General features: G+C 40.0%; 2 protein-coding genes across 2 annotated transcripts; one reads left to right on the top strand and one right to left on the bottom strand.

Moving 5' to 3' along the window:
- Window positions 1–3,085: 3,085 nt before the first annotated feature.
- On the top strand, window positions 3,086–13,690 carry oclna (occludin a). Its single transcript, XM_028026042.1, has 9 exons — window positions 3,086–3,269; window positions 3,703–3,793; window positions 4,585–5,227; window positions 5,307–5,474; window positions 10,276–10,424; window positions 11,595–11,777; window positions 11,876–12,047; window positions 12,286–12,327; window positions 13,078–13,690. Exons 2-9 carry the CDS (start codon window positions 3,741–3,743, stop codon window positions 13,174–13,176), a joined length of 1,509 nt encoding a protein of 502 aa, XP_027881843.1. The 5' UTR covers window positions 3,086–3,269; window positions 3,703–3,740; the 3' UTR covers window positions 13,177–13,690.
- Window positions 13,691–14,448: 758 nt separating this feature from the next.
- ankrd34ba (ankyrin repeat domain 34Ba) lies at window positions 14,449–22,404 on the bottom strand. The gene is made up of 2 exons (XM_028026041.1): window positions 21,907–22,404; window positions 14,449–17,219 (listed from the first exon to the last, which is right to left on the bottom strand). The coding sequence occupies exon 2, from the start codon at window positions 17,169–17,171 to the stop codon at window positions 15,585–15,587; it is 1,587 nt and encodes a 528-aa protein (XP_027881842.1). The 5' UTR covers window positions 17,172–17,219; window positions 21,907–22,404; the 3' UTR covers window positions 14,449–15,584.
- Window positions 22,405–23,274: the final 870 nt, after the last annotated feature.

Raw genomic sequence — 23,274 nt, 5'->3', positions numbered from 1 at the left:
TCACAGCAACTCTTTGAGGTCCTGAAAACGGCCCCGGACCATCACACCACCACCGCCATGTTTTACTGTTCTTTTTCTGAAATGTGGTGTTATTTTCCACACCAGATGTAACGCGACACACACCTTACGAAGAGTTCGGCTTTGGTCTCGTCAGTCCACAGAATGTTTTCCCAGAAGTCTTGGGGACCATCGTGATGTGTTGTTAAAAAATTGAGAAGAGCCTTAATGTTCTGTCAACAAAGTGCTCTTTAAATCTGGACTTCCCAAAGGAGGGAGGCCAAACTCCCTTTACTTGACAGACAAGTGGGTCCTTCAGCTCTTCAGATGTTGCAGTGGGGTCTCCTGTGGCTTCTTGAATGAATTTAAAAACTTCATTTTGTGTTTACCTGAGCTGTCTTTGACTGATTTATTTAAACTGGTTTGACGTTCTGAAACACCAAAGTGTGACAAACATGCACAAAGTAGGAAATTAGGAAGAAGGCAAACATTATTTCACACCCTGCAAGTCAAGGTAGAAATTGCCCTATATGATCAAAAATACAAACCATGCTGCACGTCTTGCTAACTGATAAGATGTGATTTAGCATAGTCTTTAATAAATACATTCATTTTTAATAGTATACTATCACAGTAGCTGTTGCTTTATTTGTGTAAATATAATTTTGAACATTTGTATATTTTTAAGTTTGAGTGAACTTTGTCCTAAGGTGGACATTTTGCTTATATTTATATTATTCATATTCAGTCTTAATTGTGCTACTCGCTGTAATTTGTAGGCAGTTCATTCGACAACATACTTACCAATATAAATGTACAAATTATTGGAATTCAGATCTAATTGTTTAACCACTTATTGTTGTCAAGGTAAAACTTATATTGATAACTCACAGCTCACCTGTAACATTTTCACATCAACCTAAATATGGGCTGACTTTTTCCTTCCATGTTCACCGTCACCCAAAGATCAAAGACACTCTACAGCGCCCTCTATAGGCAACAGATGAAATACTTCTTCCACCTCTAATCCGAGGGAAATCAAGTCCATCCATCCATCCATTGTCTGTTCACCCTTGTCCCTAATGGGGTCGGGAGGGTTGCTGGTGCCCATCTCCAGCTACGTTCCGGGCGAGAGGCGGGGTTCACCCTGGACAGGTCGCCAGTCTGTCGCAGGGGGAAATCAAGTCTGCTAATAATAAAATTATAATTACTGCTGTTCAGAGTGTGTTCTTTGTATCACTTAACTAATCACAGTAACTGCATTTAATCATATTTTCAAATGTATTGATATTTATTGATACTCAAACAGTGTAGAAAATAATAAAGCGAACAATATCGACAACGCAGACAGTTTTGAGTGGTTAAGCATTAAATTGAATTTATCGCAGCAATGACGAATCAAATTTCTTAACATGATAAGAAATTCATCACGATAAATGATAAACGATAAATGCCCACCTTTTTCCTAATTGGTTACTTGTATTATGTTTCATGAAAAGTACTTTGAACTGCTGAAATGTGCAACATTTAAACAACATAATTTAATTGTTATAACATAACAATTCAACTTGACTTGAGGTGTATACCATCACTTCATTGCCGCAAAGGGCTTTGGTCATAAAACGCCTTAAAATCAGTATTTTTCGTTGGCAGATAAAGATTTTACAAACCCATATGTATTTTCTGTGATATTTTATTTATATATAATAAGCCTGTCTAGGTCTGAGGAATCTATGTGATAGACCTGCCGCTAGATTTAACTTGCCTAGAAATTAAATATTTAGTCCGTAATAATAATAAAATTACAGTTTAGAAAAATAACATTTGAGGCTTGACCAAGTGTTTTAGATTTTAGAGCGTATTAAATGTTGTCCAGAATAAATAAATGTAGTGGAATAACCTTTTAATCACGCGCCAACTCGGACGTTGTTAATCAGATGCCAACGTCAAGTATTGAGGTAGTTTTCTAAATCCCATTGTTGATTCTTCTGGTTATGGTGAAAATAGTTCACTATGGTCGTTTTACGTTCACTTACTTCGGGTAAGCTTCACTGAGCTGCTCTATGCTGTAGTTGAGGATTTGCTGTTTGCTGCTGATTATAATCATTTTGTGGCTAAAACAAACATTATTTTTATATCAACTTCTAAATTATGTGAAACTTCTGTGAAAATCATTTGAAAGCTCAGAATCAGTCCAGTACCGGTACCGGTCCACATTCTCAGGGAGAAAGACTCACCTGGTATAAATTACATTTTTAGCTATCGGAGTAACGCTTAAGAGAAATTAATTTAATCACAGAATGTCATGAATATGTGTGTATGTATTCCATCTTAAGTTGGGCTGCACCGATTGCAGTTTTCTGGCCGATCCCTTTAAAACGCCTGACCTGCCGATTTTGATTTTGGTTGATATGAATTATTATTGTTTTGTCTGAAATGTCGCTAAATATAGCAAGAAAGTCGCTGCGTTGGCAACAGTGGGGTGAATATTGTTAACTGTAAACGTTCAGACTTGACCTGGTGGGTCGGTCTGTCAGTCAAACCTCTCACTGCAGAGCAGAAGAGGACAGAAGCTGATTTATAAACCTTTGTTAATGAAGATCAGATTAGAAGATAAGATGGACTTCACATGTAAGTATCAGCTGATTACCGATCCCCCAAAATTAAGGAAATCGGCGCCCAGAAATCAACTGGTCAATAAATCAGTTGGCCAATAAATGTATCTTATTATACATGAATAAAATGTAAACAGCACTGCCAGAGATGCAATAAGTTTATATATGGTGTGTGAATGAGCTAATGATCTGGTTGCTGATTGCAGCCAGTCTACATTGTTAGCAGAACTATGGGGCCCCAAAAACACATTTCGCTTAGGGCCCCATGGAGGCTTTGGCCGGCCCTGTCTGCTGAACTAGGTTCTGGTGCCTCTACACCAGGTAAACATTCCGTTCTGTCTATACGCTCACCTTGCATTTCCAAATATGAACATCCGGTCTGGTTCAGCGCAGTGACACCTGTCGTGAGGGGCGGAGCTAAGCTAACCGAGAGCGGAGCTCTCTAGGTGTGGTCCAGGCTGTTTACAGCAGCAGCTGCAGTTTCACTTGAGACATTTCAGAGGACAGGAGCCTGACAGCAACCGTGGAAGAGAAGACCTCAGTTCTTCAAACCTCTTTGGATTTAGTGGTAAAAAAAAAAGAAAAAGAAAAAGAAAAAGGAAAAAGCCAAGCGGAGCCCAGCGGCGCATTGGTAGATTCAGCTTCAATTAAATTAAGGTACTGTAAACAACCTTTAATGGGAGACAAAAACAGTTTTTCTCAATAACTGTAATAAAGATTTAGACATGAAATATTTAGTCTGGCTATAGTACATGTACGTAAAAGTAATTGGTATGTCATAAATATGCGCTTTTGATGGTCATGCGTCTCATTTGCTCTTTATTTCATTTTCTTTGCGCCCCTGTTCTGTTACCGTAATGCGCCATGTAGGCGCAAAGCCAATCTTTAAAAGAGAGCGCTACATGTCAAGAAACAAGCGCTGCAAACAATTTGTCTGTTGCGTGAACGGGCGCAGATTCACTTTAAGACGAGTATTAAAAGTGACATGTTTTTTTTTTACATATTAGCATATTTTTTTTATTTTTTACCTTTAATAGAGTTTGATAACATGGGTTTGGCATGTCCAGTCTAACAGGAAGCCTTCTTGCAGGTTGTTTTGATTGCCACTGTTGAGTGGATCAAACAGCGATGTCCTCCAAACCCAATGGGAGCCCCCCTCCCTATGAAGAGGATCATAGATAGTAAGTTGTTGTTTTTTGTATATTTCTTTGTTTGTTTTTGTTGTTGTTGTTTATTTTGTTTTTTTCTGTCGATATTCATCAAACCCTTATGAAACTGTTGACGTCATAGCAGTAAAAGAAGCACAATTTAGCTGTCAGTTTTCATTTTTACTGTTATTGTTATTATTGCTAATCTTTTATTGCTTTTAACACTTTTAAAGAACTTTTTGTGTGAATCTTTATACCTGCTGCTGCTGTAAAGGCTGTTTCTACTCTAAACTATCGCAAATAATTATAAAACAATTCATTTAAGACATTTGTCTCCAGAAAGTTGTAGTTCTCCTCCAGCACAACTCCCATCTCTGTCATTGAAGGTTTTTGCTTCCGCAGGTCAGAACTTTGAGAAAAAAAGTCAAAATGAGAGATTATAGAAGTATTTTTCCCCAGTGGTCATAATCTTCTTCCATATGTGTATAGATGTGTCTTCTTTCAATATATTGGATCAAATGCATTTTTTGTTTCTTTGCTCACCATTACTCCATAAGCATTTTTTGTTGTTGTTGTTGTTTGAACTGTAACAGGTAGAAACAGGAAGAAGTATCACTGCTTTTTAAATTCATCTCATGGTTATGACTGTATTAACTTATTTACAAGACCGAGATCAGAACCAGAACCTTGCAACAACAGCAACAAAACAAATAAGAAATCTGGTCCAAAATCTCTGAGATTTGTTTTCTGCACTGTCCATTTATCAATAAAATCTAAATATTGTAGTTTGGGTTGTAACAGCGGTTTGTTTATTCCTCTTCCAGTAATGGACCTGTTCAGCCAGCCTACTCTTACTTCCCTGACGATGAGTTCCAGCACTTCTACCGCTGGTCCTCGCCTCCAGGAATCCTCAAAATCATGGCCATCATTGTCCTTGTGCTGTGTGTGGCCATCTTTGCCTGCGTTGCCTCAACGCTGGCGTATGACAGTCAGGGAGCCATGTCCGGCTTTGGGGGAATGTACGGAGGAAGTTATGGAGGAGGTTATGGAGGAACTTATGGAGGAGGTTATGGAGGATCGAGCTACTATGGAGCTGGGAACGGTTATGGCTACGGTTCAATTGCGGGAAACTACAATGACCCGCGGTCCGGGAAAGGGTTTATGATCGTAATGGCCGCCTTTGCCTTCATCTTCTCCCTGGTCGTCTTTATCGTCATCGTGTCTCATCAGAGCCTGTGTCAGAGCAGGAAGTTCTACCTGGCCGTGTTGATCGTCAGCGCCATCCTGGCACTGTTGATGCTCATTGCCACTGTAGTGTACTTGGTGGCAGTAAACCCCGCATCCCAGGCCTCGACAGCTTACGGCAGCCAGATTGCAGCTCTGTGTGCTCCATATCAACAGCAACAGATGTCAGGAGTGCTTCAGAACCAGTACCTTTACCACTACTGCGTGGTGGAACCACAAGAGGTAAACCCTTGCGACATTGGTGCCATCCTGTAACACGCGTCCAATAAACTCACACTCTGTGGTTTATGTTCCACTTCAGGCCATCGCCGTTGTGTTCGGCTTCATGGTGACCGCAGCTTTGATCATCATGCTCGTCTTCGCCCTCAAGACGCGGCAGAAGATCAACAACTATGGAAAACAGAACATCTTGTGGAAGAAAGTCAAAGTTGTGGATGATCTTGCACCTCCTGAGGACATCGAGGCGTGGGTGAGTGATGGAGTGTAGCCTTCATATTTTACTTTTTGAAATCTTCCGTATGGGCGAGTTGAGAGCAGATCGGCCTACAAGGTTCTGAAAACACCTTTGCCATTTCTCTGTCCAATCAACTTCTGCTAATTTCTGAAAAGGGGAAGTGTATTTAGTTTTTGCTTGGAATGCAGAGAACATTTGGTTTAGCTTCCATCACATCAGCTCCATTATGACTCACAACAAGACATAGATGGAGACATAGATTCTGTTGGCATGTGATTGTAAGAATCAGTGCTCTTCCTGTTCCATTTCATGCTTCGGGTAATAAAACCCATTGTTTTAAATTGGAGTCAAAGTTAGTACAAATAAAGCACAGCTTGTTTTTTTCTTTTACTTTTTAAATTATTATCTCATTGATTAGGTGGAAAAAGCTGACCCAACCAACTGTGCCCAATGTGGAAAAAGTATTTATCCCTTTAACCTAAAAGCTGCTTATGCCACCCATTAGAACGTCCATTAGACAATGAGTGTTGTTGTTTTGTGAGACAGTGATATTATGGTTCATGGGTCCTTGGTTCCATCAATTATAGGAAATCCTCCAAACCCAGACAATCACAAGACTTTAGTCTTGTTAGTCCGCAGAACATTTTTTCCAAAAATCTTGGATTGACAATATGTTTTAGCTAAATGTCAGCTGGACCTTTAGGCTCTTTTTGTAGGGCTTTGAAACTAACACCATAACAATGACCTATGGGGAGCTTGAGACATTGTTCTTGGTTGTTTTGTGACTTGATGAGTCGTCGATGTACTCTCGGAGTGGTTTGGTGATCAGATTCATCGCCATGGAGACTGGCTCACACTGTGATTGACTGAGAATTGAAAGCCTTGGGATTTGCTTTAAAACACTTTTGAGATTTTGACTGTCAATGATTTTGTTTCTTCTTGAATTTCTTTAGATGAGGGTAAGATGTGTTTAAATCCTTTAGCCTATCTCAGTGGTTCCCAAAGATTTTCTGGGCCCCCCTATCGATTACAATAAAATCCCCCCAAAAAATAAAATAAAAAAATCAACTGGGCACACACATCATTCAACCAGACATAAACCTAAACACATATTTTGTTTTCAAACTCCACTAATGTTTAATTTCACGCTTCGGGTTGCAACAAAACAAACTGTAAACCATCTTTCCAGTGAGACACTGTTGTGTAACTTTTTTTGTTTTCATCCATATTGTTTCCTGCGCCCCCCTGCAATGGCACAAAACTAAGATCCTCTCAGTTTGTTTCTTGTGCTGAGTCATCATGGAGATGTGGTGATGGACGGTTGATGCGGGTGCAAACAGTGTGTTTTTTTCTGCTTACCAGGCACAAACCATTTCACTAACACTGCAAAAACACAAAATCGTAACAAGGAGTTTTGGTCTAGTTTCTAATGCAAATTAGTTCATTTGAAGACAAAACTAACTTGTAAGACCATCTGTCACGGTAACTAATTTTGCTGAACGATAAATTGCCCCAGATTTTATTGCTATAAATGATAATATTCTTATTGTGTTTTTTTTTTTTTTTTGAGACCGTTTTCCAATTAATATAATGGTAATGGCAAAATAATGCAAGAACACATTCTCAGAGATTCATAAACGTTAAATTCTGATGAACATTTAGCACTGGAACTGGAAGACATGTTAAATATAAAATAAATAAATAAATTGTTTAAACCTTGTTTAAACTCAATAATTCCTTAATATTGACTTTTTTTTTAAAGTACTAGTTTCATTGACAGATTATTTAACTCAGATTATGGTGAAAATGTTACAAGTGAAATAATCTGCCAGTACTTTTTAAATCAATACTGACTTTAAATAAGCTCATACATCTTGCTGAAAAGTTACTTGATAGTTAGTTACGTCTTATTTAGAGTGTACTTAAATATTTAAATATATTAAATATAGATCAAAAGTACTTGGTAAAATGTTATATTTTTGTAGTTTAAGTAGCCAAACAGGCAGATACATAAATGGTTTTAGCTGCAGCTGATCTAAATTTTAGGTATTCTTTGACCGACGGCTACAGGAGTTTGATGGTTAGGTTATAGTCTGATACATCTCCAGGTTCAATTGGCTTGATTTAACTTGGGCACGTTGATCGGCTCATTTAGTTGGCTGGAAGATGTCCAGTCAACTAAAAACATTGGACTTTTACACGCCTAAGTCTTAGCAGAACCTCTAAGCTAACCCTTTAAAAAACAAAGTGTTAGCTTAGATTCCTGGATTCCTTCTTTCTAGAAAGAATCTCTTTCTAACCTGCTCATGTGCTCTCAGGTGTTCAGCAGTGAAGGAAGTGAAGGTGAGGAGGTGGAAAAACCGGTTCGGTTATGGCGTTGTTTTTATGAACAGTGAAGAAGGCAGAGTTTAAAGTCCTTCCATCTGCAGTTTCAAGGCGTGGCATGCAGACTGATAACAGTTTCAGTCAGTGGAATCGACAGTCTGAACGTACGACCGCGAACGTTTCCGCCGTTTGAATTATCAGTGTTTACATTTAGCAATGAGTCATGCTTTTCGATGGTACTTTTGAAATGTGTTTCGTAACATTATGGAACAAGCAACCATGAGTGTGTGAGTCATTTTTGATGGGAGTCGTGATGACATTCAGTTCTGCCAAGTCCCGAGTATTCCAGCTCACTTCAGAGCAGCAAACAGGAAAAACGGGTCAGACTGCTGCTCTGGTGTACACCGCTCAGCAGTCGGACCAACAACAGCAGCAGGATACTAAGAACCAGAGACATTTTCCCTACTGGTGTTTGTGAGAACCTGTTTGAAAGTGCGACTGCAGAGAGCTTCCTGTTTGTCTGGGTGTAGCCTTGTCATGAAACAGAGGGCAAGTTCATACAGGTGTACCACACCAGAAATGTCAGGAATTCAGTGTATTTACTCAAGCAAGTGTCTGTCAAAGTGGCCATTCCAGAAGCTAATATTGAGATACAACACCAGCTTTAAATGGTCAGTTTTCTTATTCAATCAGGGCTTTGATGCTGTGCAAAGTAATGTAGCTGAAGTGGAATAAGGGGAAAAGTCGGATCCAAAGCATCTGTATATACAGAATAGAATTTATTGAGCATTAAAGCGTTTAAAAGTTTCACTTTAAGTTTTGTAAGACAACTTAGACAACGTCATATTTGGAATGCTTCATAGGTTTTCAAAATTAGTTATTTAGGCAGTTCATTCAATAAATTAAAATGTATCCAATTTTATATAATCAATTAGAGATTTGTTACAAAGCAGTTTTGTTAGGAACGGATACTGGGGAAGTCCAGATCACAAACTTTCTATCTCCTTTTATTGAGTCAATCAAGATAATGCACTAGCACAGGCGGAGTCCTGATACTAAAGTCAAATTTATGCCACGTAAATCCTTAAAAAGTGCAGTAAAATATCACATTTCCCTAACTGCAGCATACACAACGGCATTGATATATATATATATTTTTTGACTGCACAGATATTTTGTCCACAAGAGATTTAAGAAATATACCGTGGTATTTGAGACACGGATCTCCTGGAACAGTTTTAATTTATATTCTTCTAAATATGTATTTGCCTTGACTCATACGGCCATCGTCTTCAATAAACATCAGTCTTGATTTGGATAATGTTTATTTTATTTTATTTTATTTACAAAGCAGCTTGCTGAAGTGCTAGGCTAAAAATAACATGTCAGTTTCGATGTGACTTGTTTCACTTTGTGAAAAATGTAATTACTGTTACAGCTTATTTTTGTTTATTTACTCATTTGTCAAGGGACGGTACACATTAATCCACATCACATAATGTAAATATGTTCAAGTTAGCTAAAACAAGCTAATTTCTATTGCAGTTCAAATGAACCTAAAAATGATCAAAATGAAAATCAAATGCGATTGACGCAGGAAGACATGACGTGTGGACAAAGCTTACAGAAAATGTTTTCTTGCTTTCCAAACTTTGCTTTTAACATCATAAAAATGTTTCAGCTGCTTTCTGAACACTTCGTAGGAGACATCTGTAGACATCTGTGCTTTGCTCTCTGGGACACAGACAGACGGGGAAGTAAAACGACCAATAGACTCAGTTACTGTGAGCATCATTGTGAAGTTTGGGGAAAAAAAAAACAAACTAGAATTAAAAAAAGGGGTCGAGAGTAGGTCTCTGATTGTTAGCTCACAGGCTAAAATAGTTTTCAGCTGTGCACAAAACAGGATCTGATTGTTGGCAACATGACTTGCAGGAACTCCAGACAATAGACCTGAAGTTTCGCTTTGTCAGGGAACTCGATACCAGTCGTTTAAAAATGTCAAAACCAAGACCTTCCTCCAAACTATTATTCACTTATGAAATATACATGTAGATAATCACAGAAACTTTTACAATAGATATTTGTAGATAGTTTTGTCTTATCTAAAAGAATGGCACTTATTTGGGTACGAAAAAGATGCAACTTGGGATATAAACTTCCAAATTCACACTTGGACTCATGTTTTGAATAATTTTTCAATCATCAGGGTTTTTTTTTCTTACATGTGTAACTTTAAAAAAAAAAAAAAATCATCAATATTTACTGTAAATTACACAATTTCTGGCTTCATATTGATTTCTGTCATAAATCATAGGTCATGTATGTTGTAATGCATTTTAATAGTAATTTATTTTTGAATCCCTTCTATCAACCTGCTGGGAGACTACAGATAAAAAATTAGCTTCCTGTTGATTGATATCCATGGTCCCCTTTACAAAAGCAAATTAAAACTTAAAAAAATAATAATTTGTTTGAATCTCTCTTGAAGGTGAACAACGTGTCTGCTGCTCCTGAAGACGTCCCAGCTGCAGACTACCCAGAGTACTCCGACTACTCCGAGAAGCGGAGAGGCTCCAGGAGTCACCTGGATGATGATGAGAGCAACTACGACAAACCCCCCATCAGCTACACCCCGCAGTGAGGAGTCACACTTTGTGCTGCTAAAACATTGTGTTTGAAAGGATTCTTGCTAGCTAGTGGAAAATCAGCGCAAGCGTTTGTGGAAGTGACGCCGCAACAAAAGACGTGAAGTTGACGAGACCAAAACCAACTGAGACACGAGTCCTGATTTACTTTCACTGTGAAACTATGTGAAGTATTTCTGTGCTGATGAGGGAAGATGATGGTAACTAGTGAGAGTTGAGTTATGCAACTATTTAGGGCCCCCACACCACCAGGGGGCCGGCAAGAGCACCAAGCTAGAATTATATACAGAGTATTTACATATACATATTTATGAAGTAAATAACATTGAATAATACAAAGTAAATCCTTTTACACATGAAAAAAACCCAATTTCTATATTGTTTTATAGTTTGTATACAAATTACAGGGAGTCTCTTCCGCTGTTGAGGAAACAAGATATCAAATTTGCTTACTGTAAATGTAGAGTTTATCAGCTGATGTTCCTTTTAAATAATTACAATAAAACGCCACACTGAAACAGGCCTGTCATGCTGACAGGATGATGAATTGTCCCGAAAATGATTGCGATAATATTTTGAGACCGTTTTTCTAGTGGTATGTTGATAACGGCCCAATAATGCAAGTTTCCCAATAAAGTTTATTTCTGTGAAGAACTCTTCACACTGGAGCTGGAAGGTATTTTAAATATTCGAAAATAAATCACAACAACCAATAACAATAAACAAAAACCACACACAACCGGAACCACAACTAAAATGGATTGTGACGTCTCTGTGAACAAAATTGCCATTCAAGAAGTCATAAGAATGGAAATAATTAAGCTCATTTTAATTGCTTATTGCGACAGGCTTACACTCAAATGCCATTCTGCATCTCAAAATTCAAAATATTTTCTATTTGTTTGCTACTTTTGTAAGATTAAAATTAAAAGCCATGATAAACAATCAACATATTAAGTGTTGACATGTCAATATGGGAGTCCCCCAAATCAAAATCTGCTTAGGGCCCCAAAAAGGCTTGGACCGGCCCTGCCTCCATCTGTAATTCTGCTTTTGTTTAGGAAGTTTTGCTTCCTCTTGTCACAGGAAGTTTGATTTTAGTAAAACTGGACCCTGCATCTAATATTAATATACTAATGGTTTTAAATTCTTTGCTTCACAGACCTGTGGTTGACAGGCCCTTGCAGAACGGGGCCCCTTACAGCAGCAGCAGCTCGGAGGTCGCGAGCTCAACGGGGCGGCCCAAGAAGAGGCGCGCAGGACGGCCGCGCCGCGTCGACGGGCAGGACTACGACACGGACTATAACTCGTCTGGGGACGAGCTGGACGACAACGACTTCGACAGGTAGCCAGGCAACCGGGACGCGCCAAGCAAAGCTGAGACCCTTGTGTATAAATTCTGTGAAAGATTAAAGTTGATCGAATCGTCCTCCCCTCCTGCAGCGAGTTCCCGCCCATAGCAAACGAGCAGGAGCGCAACCGCTACAAGCAGGAGTTTGACCGCGACCACCTGGAGTACAAAGACCTGCAGGCGGAGCTGGACGTCCTCAACAAGGACCTGTCCAATCTGGACAAAGAGCTGGACGAGCTGGAGGAGGGAAGCCCACAGTTCCTGGTGAGAATTCCCAAAACACAGCAGCGTTTCACCTGCTGGCCTTTCTTGAGACAGGCAACTTGTATTTATCTTCCAGCCAAAGGCAACTCAAAGTGTTTCTAGTCAGAAGTTAAAAACGACATGCAGAGTAGGCAAAAGCAAATAAAAAGGTTTTTAGCCTCATTTTAAAGGCAACAACAAGCAGAAAAGCTACATGTTAGACAAAGCTGCATGTTGAAATGTGTTTGCTTGTTAACAGGACACTCTGGATGAGTACAACAAGCTGAAGAGAATCAAGAAGGTAAGTTAAGGATTAGTAAACAGTTTTATCTTCAGGAGAGCTTTGAGACGAGACTGTCCCTCTGCAGGACATTGTCTTGTTGTTTCAGCTTCTGCTCCTGGTTTCCATTCACAAATTGCCACCAGCTCAGTCAGGAGGCTCATGCGTACAGACTAACATCCTAGAGGAAATTGCTTTTAAAAAGGTTTAGTTGTGTTCAGATAATTACAAGTGAGCTTTGAGAGCTTTTCTTTCCGAACACATGGATGGATTCTGAAAACTGCAGGCTGTGTTTTGTAATAAAAACATGATGACTGTAGCATTCAGTACTTTTCAAAAAAGAAAATCAGAATTGTGACTTTTTTTCCCCTCAAAATTAATAATTTTTGTCAATTTTTTTTTTCTCGATTTATAATTTTTTCTCAGAATTTTGACTTTTTGATCTCAGATCAAAGTCAAAATTCTGAGGAGAAATAATGAAGTAAATAATTTTTCTATTAGCAGTAATAATTTTTCTTATAACAAGACATTTTTTTCCTACTAGTGAAATAATTCACCAGTGGAACTACTGTAGGTACTCTACCATCAATATTAAGGAATGATTGACTTAAAACAAGCACCTATATAAAGTTAGTTTAGTTTTGATTCAAGTGTACGGAGATATTTTTTACTGGAAACTGGACCAAAACTACTTGGTGAGACTCTGTTTTTTTTAGTGTACTCCTCCTTTCTTACCTTCTTGCTCATCTAAACTTTATTTTGTCTCTTCAGTCTGCAGATTACCAGGTGAAGAAGCGCAGGTGCAAATATCTGAAGCACAAACTGAACCACATCAAGAAGATGGTCAGTGATTATGACCGCAGGACCTGAATAAAGTCTGGATTAGTAACTCCTGTCCGGCGCAGGGAGGACTGCTGTAAATCTGGGTTGGCCCTTTTTAGCAGTAAGTTTTTCTCCAAAGGACAAAGCTGGGATGATTTGCATTGAGCACATGAAAGTTGTGACAGCTCGGTTTTTTTTTTGTTTTGCTTTTAGCACCGCAGAAACAGGATTCTTTTTTTTTTCCTTATATTACGCCGTTGTTTGTATTTTGAGTGATTATCACTACACATATTTATTGTCTAGCGGAAGAGTTATGCGACTTGTCTTTGAAGTGAAGAGAAAATTAAAAATAATGCTTAGTTTTATTAGGCTCCCCTGCACCAAATTGATGTCAGCTGATTAATTTTTTTATTACTATTTTACTGACTGTAAATATGCGGGTTGTGGTTTTGTAAAGGTTGTTTCTTGTACACAGTTTGGAATATTATCAAATCTCCTTCCCTGCGATACGTTTTGCAATGATCTGTGATGCATTTTTATTTGAATAAAATCTTTTATTGAACACGTTTTTGCTTTTTTTTTGTTTTTGTTCAACTGAGCAACAAACATTTTAAACAATTGCAGTCAGCAACAGAATTTCACAAACATTTTTAAACATTGATATGATTTTTTTTAATTTTTTTACAGCAGCATCATTCAGACATTTTATAGCATTTGTTTTAATATCCATTGTAAATTGGTGCCTTGTAATTCATCGGTCATTATTACCACAAGGGGGCATAACTGCTATTCATTTTCTAATCCTGCACACATCGTCATCAATGTTTCTGTAAGTGTTTGTAACTTTTGAAGGTAAAACTTTAAATCCAGGCTTGAATTCGGGCTTTGATCCTGCATTGTCTCTTCATTGCAAAGTTGTGATAAAGCCTTTTATACAAGAGCAGGGCAGAAAACAACATTATTCCTCCACTTAATGCTGGACATCAAAACAAGAGCAAACTGTATGTTCAAGTTGTTTGGTTAAAAGAAAAAAAAAAAAGCTGAGTTTTAAATAGTAAAATCTGCTAAAACTGCCTAACTGGAACCTTCCTCCACTCTGAGGATTTATTAACTTTCCATCAAGCTCACAGTGATACATTAGTTATTACAGACAACATGACGTTTAAGCCTTTCAGTTCATGCTTGAAAGTTTCATGGAAACAATACAGAAGTGAGAAACATTGGGAAAGTCTTTACAAAAGGCTCCACTTATTTATTTATTTTTAATCTTTAGCACAGATGGTGAGAGAGAATGAATTAGGCTGATATTTTAGCATTTCCAAAATCTCTACATGTCTACATTGGTAGACTGTTTTTTTTGTTTGTTTTTTTTTAAGTTATTCCCCAGAATCTATCTAGATGTGGAGGAGATTTACACAGAGAGCACAAAGTGTCATTTTTACAACATACCTGGGATAGTGTGGACAGAACCTGAAGCAACAAACAACATAATGCATCCTGGTGCTGGAATGTCACTGAGGTACAGTGCTGTGAAGAAGAACTGGATTCAAAAACGAGTTTCCAAGTGTGAAAAAGTTGCTCAAACCAGCTTGGTCTTACATAGATCTGCACCTTATTAGCAACAATTATCAGAGGATATTTTGACCAGCAACACTTCCTATACAAACGAAGACTTGGTGCTGTGTTTTGCTTCCTTTTCTTGTCAAACGGTTGTACAAGTTGAAATAAGCAAAGAATCAAAGTAAGAAATAAGAATGAATATCAAATAAGAAAACAAAGAGGGATGAGATAAAATGGAGGTAAATTAAGATAGGATTTTTTTAAAAATGGGGTTAAGATAACTAACATTTACGAAAACAAGCACATGAAGACTATATCAGAACTTAAAAGCATCACTAAAACTTAAAGCCAAAGAGTAAAGATGTGTTTTCAGTGGTTTACAAAGCTGGCCAATGTACAAGCCTTCTTTATTGACAAGTAACGGTGCATAACAACAAAATGCTTGAGCTTAAGTTCCAGAATCAATGATCTTCTTCAGGATTTTCTCATTGACTCAGTGCAAACATTTAATCTCTTGTCTCGCCCTTATCAGTTGTTGCTCATTAGGGCGGGACAACCAGGTTTGGATTAGTGGGTTGGTTTGGCTGTCACATTTCCATTAATAAAACAGACAATCATTGGAAATTGCTCATCAATATTTACTCTAGATATGTTTGTCTTGCAATCTGCAACATTTAAGTTTACCAGAAATGCAAAAAAAAAAGAAGAAATTTTGAGGGGGATAAATACTTTTTCACAGCACTGTACTGTGTTGCCTGTTTTCTATCTCAAGCCCAGGGTGTGTTTGAGTATACTTTGTTTTTTTTATTTATTTTTATCGTAACAAATTTCACAATGATTTCACAGCAGCAGCCGCCTTGAACACAGTGAACACTCTCTTTCCCTGTAGCTCGTTTTCAGACGGAGCTTTTGAACTGTTCGGTCTGCATCGAGTGTCTCCTCAGCAGCATCCTCCGGGTCAGTTCCTTTGGTTGTCCGGGCGGGGCGCAGGGCAGGAAACCCTTCTGACCGAGCTCTTTTTCGGAGAAAACGCTTCCGTTGCCCAAACCATTACTAGCAACATTGATGTTGGGGTTTTTGGTCAACGGTGGCAGAGATCTAGGCCTGGCCTGATGGTTGTGGTCCAGCAGGAACGTCCCGGAACCCCTGCGCTCATACAAAGAGAACACTCTCTTGCTGTGGCCTTTCAGGGAGTCCCTGGAGCCCATCGTGGTCGAGCAACGCAGCGGCGCCAGTTTCTTGCCGTCTGCTTTGTCTCTCTGTTCTTCAGAGAGACTTTGAAGATCCACAGCTAGCTGTGGGTCGGAGCCGTAGATATCTGCGCCCAACTTGTGTGTCTGTATGACATGATTGAGGCTCGATGAGGCCATGCTGTGAAAGGTCGCACCAAGGTTGCTGCCACTACAAAGAGTTGAAGAGCCGGCGGCTGGGTCTGTGCCATGAGTTTCAGAGTGCAGGTTGGGGTGAGAGGCAGAGTGGGACGAAAGCAGACCTGATAAAGAAATCATGTCTCCTTCACATTCACTACAGTCATTCTTGCCATCTTCTATGCTTCTATCCTTTGCTAATCTTCTTCCATAATGTCTGAAGCCTTTGGGGCTATTGCTGCTGTCCCTCTCCAGGTTGGGAACGATAAAGGAAATATCTTCAGTCAGGTTAAAAGTTGCCTGGCGTGGTTCAGTAAGCAGAGATGCTGGAATCTTTAACCAAGGCTCAGAGTTCAGTCTCTGTAGAGGTTGCTGTAGTCCGCCGGGCGTTGCTTGTCCGAGTCCTCGAAACCGAGACGGCGAACACGGATGGGAGCTGGCACCGCAGATCTGTCCTTCTTTAAAAGAAAACACTTGCTTGGGGGGACATAGAGAGGAGGACGTGCACTGCGGGGAGGTGATCAGCTGTATTTCAGAGGGAGACGCAGGAGCCGCTGCTGTAATCGGATCGGTCTCATTGACGGGATCGGCTACAGGCATGCTGAGGTACTGCTTGGCTGACAGGTTTCCATTTGGAAACTTGTCAGTGGTTATGATGATCACCTCCTTCCCTTTTGCCTTGCATGTGTCGAGCAAAAGCTTCAGTACCTTCCAGTCTCCGGCCACGACAGCGTAGACCAACGCTGATGTTCCGGACTGGTCCTCTAAGCTGATGTCGGCTCCGCTGGCCAGGAGCAAAGACACCACCTCGGGACCGGTCTGATCCCGGCAGGCGTGCATCAACGCAGAGCGTCCTTCCTTATCCTGAATGTTTGGATCTGCTCCTCTCTCCAAGAGAAATTGGATCAGCTTAACCCGACTGGCACTCTGGGAGTCGGTATGCTTGGTCCGACAAGCCACCATTAAGGGTGTCTGGCCTTGGCTGTCACTCTCATTGATGTATGCCCCGCCCTCTAAAAGCAGCCTTGTGAGCCTGAGTCGTCTGAGGAAAACTGCTTTTAGCAATGGGTTACCTGAATCCATTGCTACGCCCGGATTGCAGACTTCTGCCGCCATCCCTCTTGGCCCCAGATTAAGATTCTCAAGATGTTGTGGGACCGATGTCTGTGGATAATTACAAAACAGTTTTAGGAAATAAGGTAACTACTTTAATCTAACATAGAAATCAGATGTAGAACAACGACCGTCATTATGGTATATAAAACATTCTTTACACGGTTGGACCTGATGTTGTTTTTTACCCATACTGTCAAGTGTTTCCCACTCTCTGGGTTTAATCTGCAGTTTCTTCCACTTGAGAAGGCAGCTTGAGTTAGAAGAGTTTGAACTGGACTTCACTCAATGACCAGGGATTGATTCTTTCTCTTGCTGTTTTATTTTGAAAGTTGTCAGGGCCAAAACAAAACAAGTGAAAAACCTCAGAACACGAAAAAGAAAACACAAAAACGTTAAAGAAAACACGAACCCAAAAAGCCAAACCCCCCACTGTATGTTACCCTTCAAACAACAAGGCGCCCAAAAACAAGTAGACATATTTCTGTTGTTGAAAATGAGAGTTTGTTCTCAATCAGCTTACCTGGCCAAATAAATGAATAAATAAAGGGTTCTGGCTGGTGAGAGAGAACAGAACAGGCAAACATGTGAACAGCTTGTCCTTATTTCTGCAGACAATCAGTTTATCACTTCTTCTTCTGCAGTGGCAGCCGCATTCTGTCAGTTCTTGGTTCTCTCAGTTAGACTGCGTAAGATGCCAGGTACCAATGTCTGAGACGGTAACAAAACACTTTCCTACATGAGTCACAGGCACTGAAACAAACCCACAACATGTATGTGATCCGCGCCTGCCTTCAAATACACTGAATCGGATTAAACAGAAATGAATCTGGGCTACACCAGTAGGGTTTCTCTAACCTTTTGTTCATTTGTTTGCCTAAATAATTAGAACAACTCCAAAAGATATGGTTGCATAAACAGACCAACAGGCAGCAGGTTACAAAAGAACATTCCATAGCAAGAGGCCAGCGGTCTGTAAAGAAACTTCCAGTTTACACTTGTGTTCATGATGCGACAACAACCTGCTGCGTTCTCCGTTTTGTCTGGGCTAAGAAGAAAAGTCGCCAGACTAAATCACATGCAGGCTAGGCTAAAATCTTCCAGGAGCTTGTGGGAGAGCATGTTCTGATCTGAAGGAGTTAAACTTCAGCTTTCGAACTTTACCAATGTTCAGCATGCCTACAGTGAAACATGGTGATAGCATCAGACTCTGGGTTCTTATCTTCAGATGGAACAGAGGTTTTTGTTAAAGTGGACGAAGTCATGATCAGCTCAGTTTGGCTCTCAAACCTCCCAGTGTCTTCTAGAGGGCTCGGACTGAAGAGGAGCTGTATCCTCTTCACAGTGGATCCGTGCACACGTGCAAATCAACAAAAGAATCTCTCCAGGAAAAAAAAAGCAAGGTTTTGAAATGGCCTAGTCAAAGCCCAGTCAAATCTGACAGAACATTTGTTATGGTCACCTAAAGAGGAAGAGAGATTCTCAAAGTCTGAGAGATGTGAAGAACTTTTGTACGGCACACAGAGCAAATATGCTGATAGACTTTGACTGAAGGAATCTGACTACTGAAATTATTATAATTCAAAAGATATTTGAACAAAACATGTTTAAATCTGCAGTACGCAACTTTTACAAAAAAAAAGTGTTTTGCACCAATTTGTTAAAACTGTCATTATGTCATAACAGTATATTATGGCACAATCTGTAAGACAATCAAGCTCCTCTACTTTCTCCCCTGTTTTCACATACTGGAGCATGATTGACAGCGCCCAGAGCCCTCCCCCTGGCTCTGATTGGTTGATTCTATCTGGGAACGGCGTATTTCTGTAGATGGCAGAGGGAGAAGGCAGAGGAGCTCCTTTTTCCCCCCACAGATTATTTGTCTTAAACTCTACCGTGACACTTTGACCAAATATGTCAAGAACTTTTGTTTTTACTGACACACTGTATCTTTAAAGGAGAGATTTGTTTTTCAGCTGATCTTTGTAGGATAGATTACACGAGGAAAAGGTTTTGAAGTGATTTATAATTAGCAAACTTAGTAATATAACAAAACAAAAAAAAAACCCTGACCTTTTCACTCAATGACCAGCATTAAACAGCCTTTTAACACCTTTTATTATTCCTCTCAATACAAAATGTCATTTTTTGGTGTATATGTTTTGATAAGATCTGGAGTTGGACTTGAGGTCAGACTTTCCAGCAGTTCGTCTGCCTAAGCTGCAGCTGGTAGCATCAAGTTGAGTTCATTGACTTGGAAATTAGCAGAGGTCAAGCTTTCATCCCTCTGAGATGCTGAACCTTTTTGTTGATGGCTACAGACAAAACACCACCTCCGACAGAAAGGGTGGAGGTGGTGTGCCTTTAATCGGGTTCCCTATTTTGGTCATCACTCCAGTCTTTCCTTTGCTGTTGCTTGGTTGCACAAGTCAGTCATTAATTAAAGCACTAGTGCCGTACTTTAATTGTTGCTCCTGTTTTCTGCACACTGAGGTTTAGAGTCTTGGTTAGAGTCGCCTACCACAACCACGTATATAGCCGCGCTTCTTGTCTGCAATTGGACGGCAGTGTTGTCAATTATTCCTGCAACAATAAAGTATGCCAAATATGCTTTCAGATATCTATTGGTGGCAAAGGGAACCAGGTAAAGTCTTGAAATGGGGTGAGTTCTGGAACTGTAGCTGGAAACAATCTGACTTTGAAACCACTTTTCTTTTTTCACTACGTATCCGGTCAGCTGTTTTGGCTCTCAACGTCAGAGAAGTTTGTGAAAAATATGCAGAACAAGCAGACATTTTGCATTTTTGAAGTGTTGTAAAGACTTTAAAGTCATGGAAAGGCAATTCTCCAGAAGATGTATTTTGAAAGAGAGACTTTCTGGATAGGACACAAGAACACAAAACCTGATTCTTAACGTGAGCTTTCCTAGCAAATGTTCCGATCCGCGATGTAGTTAAGCAGCTAGAGCGAGTAAATAAGTTATGCTCACAGCTATTGTTGTAAAAACCAATTACAAGTATCTTCCGACCGGCTGAATGTAGCTTCTATTGTCATGTAAAAAATGGACACAGAGTTTTTAGTTGTTTTTTTTTTTTTTAACATTTTTAAACTATTCTATATTATTAGTATTGAGCACAAATTCTAATAATACAGAAATGTTCAAATAACATAAATAAACAATAAACATCGCTCAGCATTTTGACAGAGCTTTGCCTTGTAAACACTAGCTGTTTAGTTTTGAGTTCCTCCCGACTGTTAACATGGGCTAACACTGCGGCGAGATTAAAAACAGCTGGCTGACCATCTGTGACTGTTCACTGTAAAAACACAGAATCTCACCAAGTAGTTTTGGTCTAGTTTCTAGTGCAAATGTCTTAGTGCACTTGAAATAAGACAAAACTAACTCATAAGTAACTTTTCAGCAAGAAATAGGAGCTTGTTTTAAGTAAATAATTCCTTAATATTGATGAAAAAGTACCAGTTCCATTGGCAGATTATTTTACTTACAACATGGGAAAAATGTCTTGTTATAAGTGAAATTATTTGCCAATGAAACTAGTACGTTTTCATCAATGTTAAGAAATAATTGACTCAATTGTTCCCCAATAGAGCATGTTAGGGACCAGCTCAGACATCGGCTCTGACCCGGTGCTGATCTGCTGCAAATCAAGTGCCATTTACAAAAGCCGTGGGCCAAATTTCCCGGTCTGACAACAGACGGAACGCTCTTCTAGCAATTTCCTGATTCCAAAGGTCTGGCAGTAACGAGGCCTGGGTGGGGCTAACGATGCTGAACCAGAAAACGGAAGTGAAAAACAACGCTTGAAAGGAACATTTTGCTATTCTAATATAAAAAAAAATGTCTATGATTTGAAACATTTAGGTTTGTTAAGAACCAAAGCAGAGATAAGCAGAGCTCAAACGTTGCTTGTGCAAAGGTGAGCGTCTTCCTACACTACAGACAACACAGGTTATTATTATTATTATTATTATTATTATTATTATTCCATTCCTTATTTTGTCTTTGCCATTTTTCACAATGCCCCACAATCCACACAAGCCAAACAATCCCAAAGCCTCTCCATAACTGTTTAAAGTCTGAAAACCTTTAGAAAAACAATATGAACTGCAAATTAATATGAAGTAAATCTGTGCAAGTTGTTTTAGGATCAGAGAAAGTAGACAAAAAATACAGCTCAAGACATTAAGGTTGCAGGACACAAATCGAACATTGTAACTCTCATTCCCTGCTAATACACCACATACTGAGTGCCTATATCCTGCTTTGATCTCACAAAGCTTATATAATAATTATCAAACTTATCAAACCACCTGATCAAAGAACAGAAGACTTCACCTGATCATCGTTAGCTTAATGTTCGTTCTGCAGGAAAACCAACGAGCAGAGCAGCGTGTGATATCCACTCTGCAATGGTTTAGTCAGAAATCAAAAACCTACATTGTTATCTATCATATACTCTCTGCAAGAATTGGACATTATTCCAAAATATGCTAAATTTTCAACCATATTCCCAGTAAGAGATATTTTCTCTATGTTAAGCTATGTTAAGTTGTAAAGTTTAAGTTGTAAAGTAAAGCTGCCTGCCAGAGCGCATGTGTGCGCATGTGTGGGTGTGTGTGTGTGCGTGTGGGGGTGTGTGTGTGTGTGTGTTGGGGTGTGTGTGTGTGTGTGTTGGGGTGTGGGCGTGTGTGTGCGTGTGTGTGTGTCCCCACTCACCAGCTTTCAGTCAGTCAGGATCAGTATCCTCCTGCAGACATTCACTCTTCTGGTGCAGAGCAGCAAACTGAAGCGATGATTTATGTGTGTGTCACTCTAAGAGAAAGGAGACACTAGCAACAGCAGTCAAGGCTCTGCAGGCTGACTTCTCTTCTTGGACAAAGAAAGTGATGAAAGAGAGAGAGAGAGAGAGAGAGAGAGAGAGAGAAGGCTTGTTGTCAGGCAGGTCTAAGAGACAGTTAATCCACCACAGTATCAGCACCATCAGCAGCAGCAGCAGCAGCTCAGGAGAGTTGCAGAGAGGCAGAACAGGAAAGGTTCACAGAGATGAACGCACAAGGTGAAGCGCTATAGCAACCCGGCTCTGCTGCCTGGCCGGTTTGTCTTTTCATTAAAGGGGCTCTAATTCAGCAAAGGCTCGCTAATGGTACAAGTAGACGCGCAGGACTTTCAATAGTTCCGCTCAGAAAGGAAAAATAATTTCATCCAGCTTATCAATGACATCTCCATGACAACCATCAAGGAGGCTGAATGACGGCACACGTTGTAATTGTGCTGGAGGAACTGTTCTCTCTCTCTCTCTGTCTCTCTCTGTCTTTTTCTCTCTCTCTCTTTTTGTGTGTGTGTGTGTGGGAGTGTGTAAGCACCTGTGTGAGGGAACCAGAAGCCGACTGTTTACTTTAATCTGCGTGACATCAGAAAAAAAGATGAAGATTTGATGGTTAACATGTCGATATACACACACACACACACACACGCCCACACGCGCGTGCGTGCGCGACATACACACACACACACACACACGCCCCCACCCCCACACACACCAATCCTCCGAAAAGATTAGCTAGGCTTTATTTTCCTACCAAGAACCTGAAAGGTCACACAATTTCTCTCTCTCTTTTTTCTTTTTTTTTTTGCAAAAGCATGTTCACTGGATTTTAATTGAAGATGTTTAGCATAGCAAGCATCCATCCATCCATCCATCCATTTCCTGTTCACCCTTGTCCCTAATGGGGTCGGGAGGATTGCTGGTGCCCATCTCCAGCTACGTTCCGGGCGAGAGGCGGGGTACACCCAGGACAGGTCGCCAGTCTGTCGCAGGGCAACACAGAGACATACAGGACAAACAACCATGCACACACACACTCACACCTAGGGAGAATTTAGAGAAACCAATTGACCTGACAGTCATGTTTTTGGACTGTGGGAGGAAGCCGGAGTACCCGGAGAGAACCCACGCATGCACAGGGAGAACATGCAAACTCCATGCAGAAAGACCCCGGCCGGGAATCGAACCCAGGACCTTCTTGCTGCAAGGCAACAGTGCTACCAACTGCGCCACTGTGCAGCCCTAGCATAGCAACCATT

Source organism: Xiphophorus couchianus, chromosome 8 (assembly GCF_001444195.1).
Source record: "Xiphophorus couchianus chromosome 8, X_couchianus-1.0, whole genome shotgun sequence".
NCBI classification, from domain to species: Eukaryota; Metazoa; Chordata; class Actinopteri; order Cyprinodontiformes; family Poeciliidae; genus Xiphophorus; species Xiphophorus couchianus.
The sequence above is the reverse complement of the archived record's forward strand: the minus strand, read 5'-3'. Positions and strand labels throughout refer to the sequence as shown.